Raw genomic sequence first — 20107 nt, 5'->3', positions numbered from 1 at the left:
TGGAAAGAAGAGGAAAAAGAATATGTATTAATACACATATAAGTGAATCACTTCGCTATACATCAGAAACTAACGCAACATGGGAAGTCAACTCTACTTCGGTACTAAAAACTAAAAATACCACTTTTCACAATATCTAACTCACTTCAGCATTGCTGAGTCAGAGTGTGTCAAGGTGGATTTGGTGTGGCAGGACGGTGAACGCTGGCCTGGAAGTGGAGTTAGTGGCCACTCCCTAACTCAGGGTTCTGGGGCCAGGAAATCATTACGTGTGCTTTTTAGAAAGTGACAGGTGGCCCATAGGAATAATTGTTAATTACCTCACATACAGATGTGGGACATGACCTGAGACAGTGGATATGGAAATCCTGAAGTATAAATGGACAGTAAACACACAGAATGTTAACTGCATTCTGAATTTGAAAATTTTCATTTGCAACCGAGTCTCTTCTTTTCATTCATATACACGTGATACCAGTCCCTAGGGTCTCAGAGTCGGACACGATTGAAGTGACTTAGCAGCAGCACCAGCAGCACATACGCACTGATGATACATCAATATCTGACTGAGCTACATCTGTGAGATTTTATGACCTGTTCAAAATTCATGATGCTTTAGTCAATTTAAGATTTTATTTGATTTAAAACTCTGTGGGATTTTCTTTCTGGAAACTCAGACATTTAAAATCCTTCCAGAAGGTGCTTATAGGCCCTGAGTTTAATATTCTTCATATAATTTGTATCTGACATAGTAATTATAATCTACTTTTTAAAGATAAGCCTTTACAAACCACCATCTAGTTTAAAAGAAATAAGCAAAGTGTGTGTCCTCTTGATAAAAATCTGAGAAATAAACAATTACTATATGGTTAGTTTTTCCTTTCCCCACTGTCATTTTTATTGCTGAATAAATAAGGAACTTGAGAGAGGTTTTCTTTCCTCGTGTCTGTTGGGCCTTCAGATCCCCCTTCTAAATGGCCTTCTACCTTCACCATATTAAAAAAAAAAATTATGGGAAGGTTTCCATTCTTCCTATACCTGATTCTTTATGAGAGTTGTGTCGTCTCTGGATGCTGTTGTCATTACCATCTTGAATTGAAACTTTCAGATAACTAGCTCTGTCTCCTGCTGGAGCCTCCATGAAACTCTTCAAAGGCATGAAATGAACACGGTTTCTCCTTCTCCACACGTTATTGTTGTTTAGTCACTAAGTTGTACCAACTTTTTTGCAACACCCTGGACTGTAGCCTGCCAGCTCCTCTGTCCGCTGAAATTTTCCAGGCAAAAATACTGCAGTGGGTTGCCATTTCCTTCTCTAGGGAATCTTCCTGACCCAGGGATCGAACCCACATCTCCTGCCTGGTAGACAAATTCTATACCACCTGGGAAGCCCTCTTCTCCATGTGAGCCAGGTGAATAAATATAACACATGTACTTAAGGCACTTATGGTCATAATGAAAACAAGACCAATGAAGGCTTGTTTAGTACAAGAACAATGGTATCGATTATTTTTGAGCTCCTGTTCCCAGAGGTCAAGTCAATACAGAGAAGAACTGTCTGGGAAAGCTGATTGGGAAGACAGGACTTTGGCTAGATCGTAAAGATGGGAAATGGGGACTGATAGAGGGAAGCAGTAAGTAAGAGGAGCAACAGTGAATGAGTTTTCAGGATAACATCCTGAATTCACGTAGTGAGCTGTGGACGGGCAAGCCTTAGGAAGTGAAGTAGCTTGACCAGCATATTCCTCCCCTGGGCACCTCCATCCCCAACTCGCCTTTTCCAGCTCCAGTTGCATCTTTTCATTTATAACAGCTTCCCCCACCTCCTGCAGTCTTTAAAAGGAGAATCAGAAATCATAACATTTCCTATGTCCTAATATGATCAACATTCAGATCCCTGGGTTTTTGTGATAAAGAGTGCCATTTCTTTTCCTGAACTGTTATTCTTTTCTTAAATGATCAGGAAACTTCTGTCACCTTCCTTGAGTCTCTTTTTCTCCTGGGCTATAAACTTCTCACTCTTGGATCTTCTCTGGATAGTTTATCCTCACCCCGAGCCAAGAATACCCTTCTTGACATTCTTTGTGTATTTTCTGTGTATTGTCCTTCCCAGTCAAACTAGATGTTTTCATTTCATTGACTGAGCAGCTCCCTGTCAGAACTTAATGGTGCCTACACAGGTAACACAAGCTGATGTTTCATGGTGGTGTTTTCATGAGATTGTGTGTTTTTAAACTTTCCTCAAGGGATGGACTCCTGACATTGGCTTCTTTGGGTCCACAGCATCCTCTAGGATAGTAACTGTGTCTGTAATGCCAATTAGATGTGCCCATACATGCTGTGGACTGAACTAATTTGAGGAGTTTTTATTTCCATAATATGACATATATAATCTTTCCATTCAGAATATAAAAGTTCTTAACTTTAAAAAGAAGGCAATGGAGGGACTTCCCTGGTGCTTCAGTGGTTAAGACTGCACACTCTCAATGAATGGAGGCATGGGTTCAATCCCTGGTTTGGGAGCTAAGATCCCACATGCTGTGCAGTTCAGCCAAAAAATAGGAAAAAATAAAAGCAATGGAATGAATATTAATTTTGTCTTAGAGATGTTCTGAAAGGAAAGATTTTTCCAGTTTTCTAGTCAGGAAAGGAATTTCTCCTCTCCCTGCCAGAAAAGAATAATGGCTATGATTTTTTTTTTTTTTTTTACAATAATAAACTATTTAAACAGGTAAGATTTTCCTTTTCACTAATGGAAAAGAAAGTGTCCCACTGCCACCCCGCTCGGAAGGTAACTTAATTCCCAACTCTACCAAGAATAATATTGAGCATTATTGGAGCTCCATTTGAACCAAATTCTGTCAAACTCCTTGAGTGAGAAATAATGGGTTCTAAATGGGAGCTCTTTCTACTTTGGGGATTTTTAATGATATAATGTTACATAAAATGTCAAACAATTTATCATAGAATATTTCTGTTCTCTTTTTATCTGGAGATGACTTTTCATGTAAAATCATTTGTGTCTAGAAAGGAAAATACTTCTATATTTTATTTTGATAAATGAATTCTCAATACTAAGCCTAATTCTGTGATCTAACATTGTAAGTGAAGACTTAACGCATTGGACAGAAACTATCTTAGAGCAGGGGTCCCCAACCTCTGGGATCTAAAGTCTGATGATCTGAAGTGGAGCTGATGTAATAATAATAGAAATAAAGTATAAGATACACATAATTCACTTGAATCATCCTGAAATAATCCACCCCCCACCCCAGGTCTGTAGAAAAATTATCTTCTATGGAACCAGTCCCTGGTGCCAAAATGGTTGGGGTCTGCTGTCTTAGAGGCTGGATCCTAACGGAAGAAGGGAGTCTGTTTTTCCTGGTCATGTCTTGCCCTTTCTCCCCTGTACCATTCATCTTAAGTCTGGTACATGGCAGCCTTCTGCACAATTGTGTCTTGTCTCCCAGGCCTGTGTAGAGTAAGAAGTGGGTTTAGTAGCTATACACATGGAAGCTTTTTTGGGAGTATTGTCCTTGCTATTTTGCCTTTGCTTTGCAGTGTTCTAAGCTTTGGTGAAATTCATCTGGTAGTACTGGTACCCAGTCTGAATCAGATCAGCTATTAGAGTGGGACCCTTTGTTCCCTGGGGCTTCTCTGGTGGTTCAGATGGTAAAGAAACAGCCTGCAATGCTGGAAACCCAGGTTTGATCCTTGGGTCAGGAAGATCCCCTGGAGAAGGGAATGGCAACCCACTCCAGTATTCTTGCCTGCAGAATTCCATGGACAGAGGAGCCTGGTGAACTATGGTCCATGGGATCCCAAAGAGTTAGACATGACTGAGTGACTTTTATTTCACTTCGTTTGTTCCCTATGAGCTTTGTTTAGCCCAGCTCAGGGGCCACGATACCCAAAACAGTCTCTGAGAAACTTCCATTCTGTAAATGCCTGATGAGTGTGATTACTTTCTTAGTATAAAAAAGTATGTGTGAGGCTGCAGTGTGTACCTGTGTGGGTGTGTGGTCAGCATTCCTAGGAAGAGACAAGAGAAATCTAAGGGACTGAATTCACACCAGGTGCTGTTCTGTGCTTAAGTTGTCAGTCATGTCCGACTCTTTGCAACCCCATAGACTGTAGTCACCAGGCTCCTCTGTCCGTGGGGATTCTCCAGGCAAAAATACTAGAGTGGGTTGCCATGCCCGCATTCAGATCTTCCAACCCAGAGATTGAACCCAGGTCTCCCGCATTGCAGGCAGATTGTTTACCATCTGAGCCACCAGGGAAGCTCAGGTAGGACCTAATGAATAAGCCCTGATAAGTTTGAATTTGATCCTGAGGATATTAGGGGGCGTTACTTTCTGAACAGGGGAGTAAGAAGATGAAATATGTAGCTTAGAGAAAGTATTCTACTGCTGGTGTGGAGCATGAGCTGGATGGAGCCAGAAGATAGGCAGGAAACTAGGAAAGGAGGTTCTTGAAGACATCCAGTGCTGGTGGCCTGGACTAAAAGTTTAGCAGCTCTTTGTCACACATGGAGGTGGGTGGGGAGGCCTTACTGGTCTGATTCTGGGGGTTAAAAATTAATATTGCCTGAGCCTGATTCTCCCCAGCTTGTCTACCTTTGCCTAACATAGATCCTTGTGGAAGTTGCATTAAGTCTCGTAGGCCACTGGAGTGCTGTTAAACTCCTGCTCCTGCATATGAAACGGAATGGAATCTCAGCCTGCAGTCAGCCAGTAAATGAGTGTAACTTATGGTGAATTCCAGCTAATGTAGTCGTCGAAGTAGCATGAAGTCTGGGAAGTCACTTGGGTACCATTAAGAGTACTGAGCTGTGATTTACATGGTCAGACCCTAGTGGCCTATATGTGCCAATATAGCTTCCATGGTCTTTTCCACTTTGTTCCAGGGAATAAGTTATGGAACGAAAACATCCATTTTAAAAATATATTTTCTATATCTTATTCATTTTCTCAGTGGATGGGGATTATTGAGGTCAGTATTTACTGTTCAAAAATTTGTAATATAAATTAAAGTAGCAAGTCATAACCCAAAAATGTGTAGTTTAAATGAAAGTCACAAGTCATAACCCAGAGTAATTTTTTCTCTCAAATGTGTGTAATAAAGTTTAAAAAGTATTGATAGTCACACTCTTATCCACAATAAATTTGAGTTTTTTACAAGGAATTTTTAAAATGTCCGTTATAAGTTTGTCATATATTTATATAGATATATAGATTTAATATTAATTTTCCCTGATGTATAGATATATAGAAGGGATACATATGCCCAGGAAGTCCATTGTTTAAAAAGAAAAAAAAAGCTAATGTTAACCTGATAAGCCTTAGAGGTCCATGCCTGTATCTTAATCATTCTTCTTTCCTCATATATTTATCACCATGACCCCAATATTCAATAGTTTTTTAATGACTGTGTGGTTGCTACATGCAGATGAACAATATGAAAAACTTATCTAGTGATACTCCTATTTTTGTGGTGGAATAAGTACTAATAGTGTGAGAACTTTCTGCTTTTCTATAATAGGTGTTCTGGGAACTTTGAACAACTGGTATTCCTAAAATTTACAAATCAGGAAACCTCAAATATGATTCTGTGATAACATTTAAAACTACCTTAGGAAATATTTCCTTTTCTTAATAAAAATAGCAGGTCCTTGACTGGTTTTTCAAAGTGTGTAGATACTTGATAAGTAAGTAGGAAAAGAATTTTAGATACTCAAGGATATTGCCATACTTCTCTAGTTTGGGAATGTCAAAAGAGGGAGAAGATACATAAATACAGTAGAGAATTTTAGAAAGGTTTACTGGAATAAACAGTAACGGTTCTGAACATTTGTGTGTTACTATGGCTTGTTCGTTATATTTTCCAAAACTTCATTTGATCTGTTTAAGAAGCCTATGAAATAGAGTTTTTGCAGCTAGGGAAATTATATCTTAGAGCAGTTAGGTGATTTGTCCAGAGTCCAAACAGCTCATAAGTAATGAACTGGAAACTACGGTTTTCTGACTCTTTGGCCAGTACTTAAATGTTCAATGAAAGGAAGTTGCTCAGTCGTGTCCGACTCTTTGTGACCCCATGGACTGTAGCCTACCAGGCTCCTCTGTCCATGGGATTTTCCAGGCAAGAATACTGGAGTGGGTTGCCATTGCCTTCTCCAGGAGATCTTCCCTACCCAGGAACTGAACCCGGGTCTCCTGCATTGTAGGCAGACGCTTTACAGTCTGAGCCACCAGGGAAGTCCAAGCACATAATTGATGTATGTTAACTAGCACGTCATACCTGAAGGCATCTGTGAATAGGTGGTTCACACTGAAGACATCCTCCTTAAACCACCAACACATTTACTGCTTAGACTGCTCATTTGCCAGAAGTTTTATTTTAAAATGGTTTTTCTATTTACAAAAGTAACACAGGTTCTGAGTAGAAAATTTAAAAATGATCATTGGCTCCACGAATATTCTGTGACCATAGATTCCCTCCTCCATAGACTTTTGTGCTTTTCGGAAATACTTTATGCTATTCAAAATGTTTCAAATGAGATCACAAAGAACATTTTCATTGCTTAAGTTTTTGTTTTAAAAAATTAGTATGGAACTATTTCCCATTATTAAATGTCATTATGATACTATTTCAACAACTTCATAATATTCCATTTTCTGAATAATGTCTATTAAGTACTCGGGGTTACTTTCTGTGTTTGGTTATTAGAAACAACACTGAAGAACATCTTTGCTAATTAACCTCATAGTATAGATCATATTTTTTTCTTAGAGTAAAAGCCTAGCAATATAATTACTGGGTTAAAACGGTATATAAAATTCTTGACTATGACCAAATTGCCCAGTAGCTTGTCTTATTTAATTTGTTTTATGTTCAAATGTCATTTTTTACACATTTGCTATCCCTGGCCTTTTAAAAATCTTCCACTAAAATGATAGTTTAAAATAGTATATTAATAAAGATACATGCACCCCTATGTTCATAGCAGCACTGTTCACAATATTCAAGACATGGAAACAACCTAAGTGTCCACTGACAGATGAATGGATAAAGATGGGCTGTGTGTGTGTGTATACATACATACATACATATATATATATATATATATATAGAGAGAGAGAGAGAGAGAGAGAGAGCTGGTGATGGACAGGGAAACCTGGCATGCTACAGTCCATGGGGTCACAAAGAGTTGGATACAACTGAGCAACTGAACTGAATACACACACACACACACACACACACACACACACACACACACGGTCACAAAGAGTTGAATACAACTGAGCAACTGAACTGAATACACACACACACACACACGAATACTACTTAACCATAAACAGCTGAGCAACTGAACTGAATACACACACACGGTCACAAAGAGTTGAATACAACTGAGCAACTGAACTGAATACACACACACACACACACACACACACACACACGAATACTACTTAACCATAAACTAGAAATAATGCCATTTGCAGCAACATGGGTAGACCTAGAGATGATCACACTAAGGGATGTAAGTCAGAAAGAGAAAGACAAATATCATATGATTTATATGTGGAATCTAATGACACAAATGAACCTACCTACGAAACAGGAACAGACTCACAGATGTAGAGAGCACACTTGGGGTTGCCAAGGGGAATGTGGGGTGAGCGAGCTATGGATTGAGAGTTTGGGATTAGCACATGGAAACTGCTTATATAGAATGAGTGAACAACAAGGTCTGACTGTATAGCACAGGGAACTATATTCAATATCCTGAGATAGACTGTAATAGAAAAGAATGTAAAGAAGAATGTATGTATATATATAAAACTGAGTCACTTTGCTGTGCAGCAGAAATTAACCCAACATTGTAAATCAATTATACTTCAGTTAAAAAAACAGTATATTGTTGCTTTACATGACTAAACAAAAAGATAGTAAATCTGTTGAAGGAGAAAACTAAGATTTGCTTTTTGGTGTGAATCCTGCACAACTCTGCTGTTTGTTTTTGAGTACAGAGGCATTCGACAAATAGAATATTACCTACACAGCACGTGTTCCTCTCTAATCTTTGTTTTATCAAATACTCCAAGAGCTTCCATTTACTCTTCTGTGAATAAAATAATCAGCTTTTTCCATGGGCCATTCAGATAACAAGTACCAGTTGGAAAGCATCTTGAACTTTTGGAAGTAGCATCATAGTTTTTGAGTTAGCAGGAATTTTAAAGATCATCTAATCTGATCCCACTGCTTTACAATAAAGCATATTTAATGTAAAGATGTGAAAATTCTATGCATTTTACAGATTGAAGTGGAAAGCTAGGTGTCTGATATCTTTACAAAAATACATAATTTCATCCATAGTTTATGAGTTCCTCATGTCCTTAGAAATTTAAACCTCTTTACTTATGAATTCTCAGTTATATAGTGATACTAAAATTGTCAGCCATTTTATGAAACCAGAATTTTAGCTTTGGCAATTTATTCTGGTTTCAAGATAAACCAAATGCATTTCTTTAGACCCCAGCTCTACTTTATCTAAATAATAATTTCCTATAGACACATTGCTCGACATAGCTTAGTCACCCATGTTTCTTTTCATTTTGTTTTAGGTAGCAGTTTTACAACATCATCAGGATTATATACAGGAAATAATTCACTCACAAATTCCTCTGGATTTAACAGCTCACAGCAGGTAATTTTAAAAGCCAGGTTGACTTCTGAAATTTAAAAAAAAATGTAGATTATTTTCTTATATAAAGAAAGATCCATTTATATTACCTATAATTGAGAGCTTTCTTAAGCTTTCTAATGGATTTTTTGCTCTTGAAAAAATGTCTTTAGCAGTCCTATATGGTGAGTCATTTGGTTTTCAGATTGGTTAAATTTTACCTAATAATGCAACCTGAAATAGAAGAAATATGAAGAGGGAATCCAATCTTACCTAAAATTGGTTTGCATGTCTGTGCATTTCAGTCAGTGTGTGCTTGTGTGTTCCTTTGTGAATTCAGAGAAAGCAGAGATGCAAACGTATTTACAGTTATACTCTGAAATGTAAGAAGGCAGCAGCTGTGTTCTGACTGATTGTTCTTGTGTGGTTTAATTTGGTAGGACTACCCATCTTATCCCAGTTTCGGCCAGGGTCAGTATGCACAGTATTATAACAGCTCACCGTATCCAGCACATTACATGACGAGTAGCAACAGCAGCCCAACAACGCCGTCCACGAATGCCACTTACCAGCTTCAGGAGCCACCATCCGGCATTACCAGCCAAGCAGTTACAGATCCCGCAGCAGGTAATTACTTGCCTTTATTAGTCCTGCAGGCTGCATTTCTGATGGTTTAAATGCATTTTTCTACAGTCATATATTCATGACAATGGTTGTACACTTTTGGCAAGTTTTGGCAAGGCCTTTAGTCAAGCAGCATGATTGTGACATTAATTTTATTTTTACTTATTTGCTTAAAAGCTTTCATATGAAGTTATAAACTTGAAAATTACATGAAATAAGATGAGATATGATCTCATGTAAAAATACATGTGATTTTATTTGGTTGTACATGTACTCATTTTCAGGGTATATATGTAGCTTTTTGGATGTATAATTATAAATATATAGCTAGGATGCTTAACTATAACTTTAACTAAATGTGTTGACATATGAATATAAATGACATCATCTTGAATTTAGTTAAAGTTATAGTTAAGTTTAGTAAAGTTATAGTTCATGTTTATCGTCATGAACTAGTTAATGTTTTTCAAAAAATCAAATAGCCTCTAAGGATCAATCATGGAAGACAGTGATTCTTTTGGCCTACCCTTTCCCACTCATGACCTACTGTGAATTTTATAACAATGTTTTTGAGAGAGGGCATTTTTTGTACTTCACAGTATTTGGTTGTGGTTGTTCAGTCACTAAGTCATGTCCCACTCTTTGCAACCCCATGGACTGCCACATGCTAGGCTTCCCTGTCCTTCACTATGTTCCAGAGTTTGCTCAAACTCATATCCATTGAGTCAGTGATGCCATTCAACCATCTCATCCTGTGTTATCCCCTTCTCCTGCCCCCAATCTTTCCCAGCATCAAAGTCTTTTCCAATGAGTTGGCTCTTTGCTTCAGGTGCCCAAAATACTGGAACTTCAGCATCAGTCCTTCCAATCAATATTCAGGGTTGATTTCCTTTAGGATTGACTGGTTTGATCTCCTTGCTGTCCAAGGGAGTCTCAAGAGTCTTCTCCAGCACCACAGTTTATTTTATTTTATTTTTTTAAAATTTATTTTAATCGGAGGCTAATAACTTTACAATATTGTGGTGGTTTTTGCCATACATTGACATGAATCAGCCATGGGTGTACATGTGTTCCCCATCCTGAACCCCCTTCCACGTCCCTCCCCATCCCATCCCTCAGGGTCATCCCAGTGCACCAGCCCTGAGCACCTTGTTTCATGCATCGAACCTGACTGGTGATCTGTTTCACGTTTGGTAATATACATGTTTCAATGCTATTCTCTCAAATCATCCCACCCTCACCGTCTCCCACAGAGTCCAAAAGACTATTCTATACATCTGTGTCTCTTTTGTTGTCTTGCATATAGGGTCATCGTTACCATCTTTCTAAATTCCATATATATGCTTTAGTATACTGTATTGGTGTTTTTCTTTCTGACTTACTTCACTCTGTATAATAGGCTCCAGTTTCATCCACCTCATTAGAACTGAATCAAATGTATTCTTTTTAATAGCTGAGTAATATTCCATTGTGTATATGTACCACAACTTTCTTATCCATTCATCTGCCGATGGACATCTAGGTTGCTTCCATATCCTGGCTATTATAAACAGTGCTGTGATGAACATTCGGGTTCATGTGTCTCTTTCAATTCTGGTTTCCTCGGTGTGTATGCTCAGCAGTGGGATTGCTGGGTCATATGGCAATTCTATTTCCAGTTTTTTAAGGAATCTCCACACTGTTCTCCATAGTGGCTGTACTAGTTTGCATTTCCACCAACAGTGTAGGAGGGTTCCATTTTCTCCACACCCTCTCCAGCATTTATTGTTTGTAGACTTTTGGATAGCAGCCATTCTGACCGGCATGAGATGGTACCTCATTGTAGTTTTGATTTGCATTTCTCTGATAATGAGTGATGTTGAGCATCTTTTTATGTGTTTGTTAGCCATCTGTGTGTCTTCTTTGGAGAAATGTCTGTTTAGTTCTTTGGCCCATTTTTTGATTGGGTCATTTATTTTTCTGTACTTGAGCTGCAGGAGTTGCTTGTATATTTTTGAGATTGATTCTTTGTCAGTTGTTTCATTTGCTATTATTTTCTCCTTTTCTGAAGGCTGTCTTTTCATCTTTCGTTTCCTTCATTGTGCAAAAGCTTTTAAGTTTAATGAGGTCCCATTTGTTTATTTTTGCTTTTATTTCTATTACTCTGAGAGGTGGGTCATAGAAGATACTGCTGTGATTTATATCAGAGAGTGTTTTGCCTATGTTTTCCTCTAGGAGTTTTATAGTTTCTGGTCTTACGTTTAGATCTTTAATCCATTTTGAGTTTATTTTTCTGTATGGTGTTAGAAAGTGTTCTCGTTTCATTCTTTTACAAGTGGTTGACCAATTTTCCCAGCACCACTTGTTAAAGAGATTATCTTTTCCCCATTGTATATTCTTGCCTCCTTTGTCAAAGATAAGGTGTCCATAGGTGTGTGGATTTATCTCTGGGCTTTCTATTTCAGCACCACAGTTAAAAAGCATCAGTTTCTTTGGCACTCCACCTTCTTTATGGTCCACCTCTCACATGTGTGCATGACTACTAGAAAAACCATAACTTTGACTAGATGGACCTCTGAAAGCAAAGTGGTGTTTCTGTTTTTGAATATGCTGTCTAGGCTTGTCATAGCTTTTCTTAAGGAGCAAGTGTACATTTGATGGGCCCTTTTAAATGAAACTCTATCTCCAAAAGTCTGTCTAGTATGTCTTTAATACTTTTTCCCCTCCATTAATTTTTTCTGGAACTCTTAATAGTGTATGCTTAATTTTCTGAATTGGCCTCCACCTGGGTTTCTTAAATATCCTCTTGTGCTTCTTGCATTCTTAACTTTTTAAAATGTCTGTCTGTCTGGCTGTGCCAGATCTTAGTTGCAGCACACCGGATCTTTTAGTTGTGCATGTGAACTTTAAGTTGCAGCATGTGAGATCCAGTTCCCCGACCAGGAATCGAACCCAGGCTTCCTGCATTGGGAGTGCAGAGTCTTAACCACTCTATCACCACTGAAGCCCTGCATCCTTAACTTTTAAAAAATATAATCTTTCCTTGCATAGATTAGAAGTGAACTATTATCCTTAAAGAAGCCGTGAGTTTTTTCCCTTTGCCTTTTACTCCTAAAGCCAGAGCCCAGTCAGTCATATTAAAATGGTCTTACATTGTAACTCAATTACAATGTAACTTAATTCTATGACGTGATCAGAGTATTAATTAATTTTCAGTGGTTATCCCAAATCATGGGGAGAAAAAAGTTTTATGTGATAGATGCTGGTTTAAATTTTGACTGTAGGATTACCTTATAAATGTTAGCAGATGATCCTCCTCAAAACTCCTTTAAGTGTTTATCATTCTACTTTTTCTCTTAAATGGGTATAGACACTGTTTTGTTCCAGAGTAGGAAGTTAAATCATTCTTAATCTTGTATTCCAGCTAATTATAAATACAATTTCTGCTGCATATCTCAACTCTAGACATGTTTATCTTGATTATCATATTCCACTTACCTTTATTTAAGAAAAAAATGAGCTTTTATCTTATGACATGGCTTATATGTGAAAACTTAAGAAAAAAACCCAGATGAACTTATTTCCAGATCAGAAAGAGACTCACAGACATCGGAAAGAAACTTATGGTTACCAGAGGGTGAAGTGGAGGTTGGAGAAGTAAGAAATTAGGAGGCTGGGATTAACACTACTATCTATATAGTAGATAACCAATAAGGACTTATTGCAAAGCACAGAAAACTATACTCAATATTTTGTAATAACTTATAAGGGAAGAGAATCTGAAGAAGAATATATATATATAATATATAAGACATATATAAATAAGACGGAGTCGCTGTGCTAAATATATACATATATGTGTGTGTGTATATATTACTACTGAATCACTATGCTGTACACCGGCAACTAACATTACATTGTCAATGGACTATACTTCAGTTTTAAAAAGTAGCTTGATATAATATTCACTCAGTTCACATATATAAAAACAGTATTCATAGAACCTCATATATGTATTTTTCTGCCTTTTGATTAGATTTCACATCTGTATAATCACACTTAAGTAAACTTTGGTATAAAAGGAATTGAATGTCTGGTAGAAGTTACTGTAGAACTTTCCCGTCTCTTCCTTGTCACATTGACTTCATGTAGGTATCAAGAGAAGAAATAATGGTTTATTGAAATTTAGAGATAACTTGTGTTTTTACATGAATCTTCTGGGTCATGAAAGGTTCTTGAGGACCGAAAGGCACTTTGAAATGAGGACAGATGTGTGAATGTGAAACAGAAAGTCTCTTTAGGGTCTGTGGAATAAGATACTGAGAAAAGGAGACAGCTGAATAATTTTACTTAATTAATGATATTTTGGTTGTGAAGAGCACAGTATAAAACAAACTGAAGACTTAGTCATTTCTTAAATTAAGTTTGATTAGAGCTTTATAAAAAGGCCATTTGGACATATCATAAAACTTTATGTCTGAAACTTGACATTGTTCTAAGCGAATTTTGTTTGTAAAAGGGATGCCATGTGAATGAGTGGGGATTAGTGGGCACCAAGCCACACCAGATGGGAAAAAGTGTGACATTATAATTTTTGAAAAGTATATATAATTTTATTTTAAGATTAAATGATTTATTTTAGGTTTTATTTGAATGTATGCTTAGTGTTCTAGGTACTTATTTCAATTTCAGTATCTTTATGGCTATAGAATAGGAATGAATTGAGGTGGAGAAAAAATAATATTTTTCAGATTTTTTTAATATTCAGCACTTCCCACTAAAAATGTGTGTAGTGGATCAACTTTTATTGTGTTACATAGTGAGGAGTGAAAAGTTTAGTGAGTTTACACATTGAAAAAGAAATGTAGATTACTTTAAAAATTCAAGGAAATTTTCATATTTTTTTTAAACATTTGTAGTAAGACTGTGGATTCAGCCTAAGTTGTTTGGCATTCCCTTTACTTTCTTACTAGTCATATAGAACAGTATAGATGACAACAGAGTATTGATGGTAAAGTCTATAAAAATCATTAAAGAATTATAAGAATGTTTTATTACATATAACGTAACATTTTTGTTTTGAGATTGAAACAGTAGTTAAAATAACATGTTTATTTAGGTTGAAATTATTTCAGGTGCTTTTTTTTCCTACTAATAGTCTATTTGGTTTAAAGTCAGTATTTTGCAAAACTGGAAAGTTAAATTTTAGTCATTATCTCATGTATAACTAAGTTTCTGCCTTTCAGTTTCATGGAATTACACAGAACAGATGAATCCACAATCCATGAGTTCTTCCATGCTTTATGATATCCGTTCTTTATTGTTCATAGAATTGTTGTATCATAATGCACAAATAAGATGACCTTATAAGGGCTTTTTTCAATATGAATAGGTAAGGACTCATTTTTTCAATTGAGTTTATGTTTTTGTTGTTTTTTTGGCTATGCCTCATGACTTACGGGATCTTAGTTCCCCAATCATGGATTGAAACTGTAAATGGAAGCATGGAGTCCTAACCAGTGGACAGCCAGGGAATTCCCAGGCCTCATTTATTTTTAATTCTACATTTTAAAATTTATATGCACGATAGTAATCTTTCAAGTCTATGATATTATGCAGTATTTGTTATAAATATATACTTCTTATGAATCTTAAGCTCATAAGTTATTTTAATGTTTGTAGTTAAATATTGAAAGCTGTATCCTCCTTTAAGTAGACATATGTCATACATTAAAAATAACATAATTTGAAGATGAAAGCATAATTTCAAGTTTTAAAAACTAAAACCAGTGCCTTTGCATTCATTTAAAAAAAAGGAATTTGTTAGTCATGCATTGACAGTCTTAAAAAAATTTATATCATTTGGAGATAGGTAAGAATCCATATACCTTGAGAAGTATAGTGAAATTTATCTGATCATTCAACACAATTTTAATTAACTTATTGAATTCATAAAAATTGTGCCTCCTCTTCAATTAGCAATGCCAGCCTTCCCACTCCCAACTGAAGGATATCTTGGTTGCTTCTAATTTTAGCAATTATAAATAAAACTACTATAAGCATTCATGTAGGTTTTTATATGGACATAGGTTTTCAACTTGTCTCGGAAAATTCCTGAGTCTGATGGCCAGATTGTATGGTAAGAGTATGTTTAGTTTTATAAGAAGCTGCCAAAATGTCTTTCAAAGTGGCTGTACCATTTTGCATTTCTACCAGCAAAAATGAGAGGTTTTTTTCGCTCCACATCTTTACTAGCATTTGGTTTGTCAGCTTTCAGATTTGGGCCATTCTGATAGGTGTGTTCTGCTGTCTAATTGTTTTAATTTGCACTTTCCTAATGAAATATGATGTTGAGTATATCTTTTCATATAATTATTTGCCTTCTGTGTATCCTTTGATGAGGTATCTGTTCAGATCGTTTGCCCGCTTTTTAATCAGATGGTTTTGAGTTTTAAAAGTTATTTGTATATTTCAGATATGTCCTTTATCACAGGTACTTTTGCAAATACTTTCTCCTGGTCTATATATTGTCTCTTTATTCTTAGCATTATTTTTTCCTTTCATGGAACATCATTTTGTTTAGTATCTGAAGACTCATTGCCAAACTCTAGGTTTTCTCTTATGTTATGATCTATAAAGTTTGTGGGGGCATAGAGTTGTTCAGAATATTCTTTTATCCTTTTAATGTCCATGGAATTGCTAGTGATGGACCCCTCTTTTATTTCTGGTATTATAAATTTGTGTCTTCTCTCTTTTTTGTCTTGGTTAACCCAACTAGAAGTTTGTTAATTTTTTGGTCATTTCAAAGAGCCAACTTTTCAGTTCAGTTGCTCAGGTGTGTCCGACTCTTTGCAACCCCATGGACTGCAGCATGCCAGGCTTCCCTGTCCATCACCAATTCCTGGAGCTTGCTCAAACTCATGTCCATCAAATCGGTAATGCCATCCAACCATCTCATCCTCTGTCATCCCGTTCTCCTCTCGCCAGCTTTTAGTTTTATTGATTTTTCTCTATTGTTTTCCTATTTTCAGTTTCACTGACTTCTAGGATTTTTAGGATTTCTTCTGCTTTTGATTTAATTTGCCCCTCTTTTTCCACTTTTCTAAGCCTTGAAGTTTAGATAATTGATTTTAAATCTATCTTCTTTTCTAACATATACATTTAATACTGTGAAGTTCCCTTTAAACACTGCTTTTGTTGCATCCCACAATATTTGATAGGTTTTTTCTATTTTCATTTAGTTCAGATTATTTTTATTTTCACTATCATTGAAATCTTACCTTCTAAAGAGACATATATTTTATATATACTTTACTGGAGAAAAATCTTAAAAATTTGATAGTGCACAGTATATATCATTTATCACAGCCATCTAGTTATTCACATCTTCCCAATTAGACAGAGAATGTTTTGTTTCTGAGAGAAGGGTATTACATAGTACATTGACATTCTATTATCTACTATAAGAAAATTTTGGTCAGAGTAAACTCTGCTCAAAATACTGTAAAATAATATCAAAATTAAATCCAGTATTACTTTAATTTTTAAATCATGGCTTTCATTTTAAATATCTTTTAAAATGTTAAAAGAACATGTTTTTATTTTTAAAACAATTTTTCTTTGCAAAGTTAATGATTTTTCTTCTATGTTTAAAAATATATAGAGTAAGAAAAAAGAAAAGGACATTTTAGGCTGTTTTCCTTTTGTGCTAACATCTAAGCTCTCATACTATCATCTCTTAGCCACTGAAATGAAAAGAATATTTTCTTTCCTTGAACTGAACCCTGAAATCTTAAGTCATATTGTTACCAACATAACTGAATACACTTTTTAAAAAATGAGATAAAGATAATTTAACCACTTTGAGAGTCATTCATGAAGAGATTTTTGAAATTGACTTTTCTAAAAAGAACACTTAAGCCATTCTTTAAAAAATGTTTTTATTATATGACTCTTATATGTATAATTAAAATATGAGTACTCATTTGTAATCTAATTACTGTGCTATTAGTTAATTAAATTGGCTTGAAAACATTATTCTTGCCCATAAAGTCTTAGAACATTTCACAATTATTATGATGGTGAATATAATAATAATACATAGTAAAAGTATAATTACTGTGTTTAAAGCTTTACAACATATTACTTGTAATCTTATAAACATACCCATGAAGTCAGTACTATTTGTTTCCATTTACAGGTGAGGAAAATAGGCATGTAACTCTTGAATACTGAAGTTGATCAGAAATTTTGAAGCCAAGTTCTTATGAAAGGGCTATTCACCTGTAACATTGTAATTTTAGGGTAGTACAAAGCAATCAGAGAGAGATAAAACTAAATAATACATAATCATTTTAGATCAAATGGAAATAAAAGCTAATTATGTACTTATGAATTTTAGCATGGATCACATAGAAAAGTTCCTTTTTCAAAGAATTTGCTCATTTGAATTTCTTACAAAAACCTTAATGTTGAAATCTCCCTTTTCATGCTTTGACTGCCTGCAGACAATTTACTGGTTAAGGTGATGTACAGGAATCTTGCCAATATTGAATTTCAAGTGACAGAGGAAAAATCAGTATAAGAGGGAATTCAATATGCATGGGAAACGATTTGTTCCCTCTGCTTCTTTGATCCTTGCCAAGGCCTAGAAAGTAGAGCAAAGCACATGAAACACAGGGGAACATTCTTTCGCAAAGTGGCAGGAGAGTTCTCAACTCTAACAGGAGCTTGGTGAGATGGGATGAAAAACTAGACTGCCGGCCGTCTTCCCAGTGAATGCAGGGAACACTGTGAATGCCACATCGATATTACCTATATTTTGCTGCACGAACTGTTTTGCAAAACTTTAGGCCGTATTTGCTCCTTTCCACAGATGCCTGGTGGACTTCGGAGGGGTTTGCAGTTTGTTGTTTGTTCAGCTCAAAAAGCAACTATTTCAACAAAATTTGAACCAGCATTTTGGAAACATTGTCAGCAAAACAAATGTTTGTATCTAAAATAGCCAGGCTATTAAGATGTGAGAAAATAAAACAGATGTTTGGGGTTCCTGTGCTTGGTTGTCTTGATGGCATTTATTTGTCATCCACCACCCCCCTGCCCCCGACCCCAGGGAATGTGTGGTGTTAACCTTAATGAAATTATAAAATTCACTTAAAAAAAATTTTTGCCAGGAATGTTGTCAATTGCCATACCTTTGAATTTTAGATTTGTTTCTAGGAAGTTGAAAAATCCAGTGTTTTCACATTTACCCCATGTGCCTCAGTACTAGTTTGACTAATTTTTTCAGTTAGCTGGCATGAAATCAGGATGCCTTAGCGTCAGTTTTAGTACACTTGGATTCCAATATGTCATTCTTTCTTATATTTATATGTAATGGATAATTGGTATAAAAATAATAAAGATCAGAAAGCATATATTATTGAGCTAATTAGTTTACATATCTCCCAGGCATTTATCATGTTATCTTCTTTTGTAGCTAAGTGAGTCATTATTTCTGTAAAGTCTTAAGTATCCTTTGTGACCAAAACAAATCAATATAAGTCCCCTTGTTTAAGCTGAAGGACATCAGCATTTACAGATTAAAATTTTTTTTAATTTTATTTCTAGTTTTCTTTTTAATTGGAGGATAATTTGCCTTGCAATGTTTTGTTGGTTTCTGCCATACATCACCATGAATCAGCCATAGGTATACATATGTCCCCTCCTTCTTGAACCTCCCTCCCACCTCCCAGCCCATCCCACCCCTCCAGGTTGTCACAGAGCACTGGGTTGAGCTCCCTGCATCATACAGCAAATTCCCACTAGCTAGCTGTCTTACATATGGTAATGTACATGTTTCAGTGCTACCCTGAATCCTTTTCACCCTCTCATTCCCCCTGCTGTGTGCACAGCTCTATCTCTGCTTTTCTCTATTGCTACCCTGCAAACAGGTTCATCTGTACCATTTTTCTAGATTCCATATATATGTGTTAATATGCTATATTTGTGTTTCTCTTTTTGACTTACTTCACTCTGTATAACAGGGTCTAGGTCCATCCACCTCACTAGAACTGACTCAAATTCATTCTTTTTTATGGCTAATATTCCACTGTATATATGTACACAACTTCTTTATCCGTTCATATAGATTAAATTTTTAAATTGGAGATGGTTGGGCAAAGGACATAGAAAGTTGTATGTGTTTCCCATCTCTCCACTTCATTTAATTGGGATTGGATGGCTTAATGGATGAGTTTGGGATTAACTTTTCAATAGAGGTGATATTGATGATTAATTGCTATCAATTTTATTCCTAGCTTCATACTCAAAATAAATTTAAGTTTAATATCTTTTCAGTGTATTGAATAATAATAAGTGAGCGTGAACAAAATTACAAAGGTCCACAAGGGTTTACAGAAAAGAATAAAAACCCCTTCATCTTCCCTACCCTTAGTTTCTTCCAGCAGAGCTTCTTGTGTCTCCTAGTGATACACTTTGTTTCTGTAAACGTAGACATAGGACATACCCTGAGCACTTCTTTTTTCATATTCAAGTATGTATACTTTTCATTAGTTTTCTTTTTCCTTAAAGATATTCTGTACCCTACATTTTTCTCTTAGTAATATGCAGAGAAATATTCAATATATAGCTTTGTTGATTTTTATATTTCATATGCCAGTATGATGGCCCCAGGTGGCGCTAGTGGTAAAGAACCCACCTGCCAATGCCAGAGACATAAGAGACACAGGTTCGATCCCTGGGTCGGGAAGATCCCCTGGAGGAGGGCATGGCAACCCACTCCAGGATTCTTGCCTGGAGAATCCCATGGACAGAGGA

At 36.0% G+C, this 20107-nt stretch overlaps 1 protein-coding gene across 6 annotated transcripts in view; it reads left to right on the top strand.

The window, feature by feature from the left end:
• Nucleotides 1–20107, top strand: part of EYA1 (EYA transcriptional coactivator and phosphatase 1) — a 180759-nt gene that overhangs the window by 51863 nt on the left and 108789 nt on the right. For all 6 annotated transcript variants that reach the window (XM_052651460.1, XM_052651459.1, XM_052651458.1 and 3 more), the window contains 2 exons: nt 8628–8710; nt 9127–9313. In XM_052651460.1, the coding sequence (XP_052507420.1) occupies nt 8628–8710; nt 9127–9313 (270 nt within the window). The remainder of the gene's footprint in view (nt 1–8627; nt 8711–9126; nt 9314–20107) is intronic.

The sequence above is a fragment of the Budorcas taxicolor genome, chromosome 14 (assembly GCF_023091745.1).
Source record: "Budorcas taxicolor isolate Tak-1 chromosome 14, Takin1.1, whole genome shotgun sequence".
Lineage (NCBI taxonomy): Eukaryota > Metazoa > Chordata > Mammalia > Artiodactyla > Bovidae > Budorcas > Budorcas taxicolor.
Note: the sequence above shows the minus strand (reverse complement) of the source record. Positions and strands in the feature narration are given on the sequence as shown.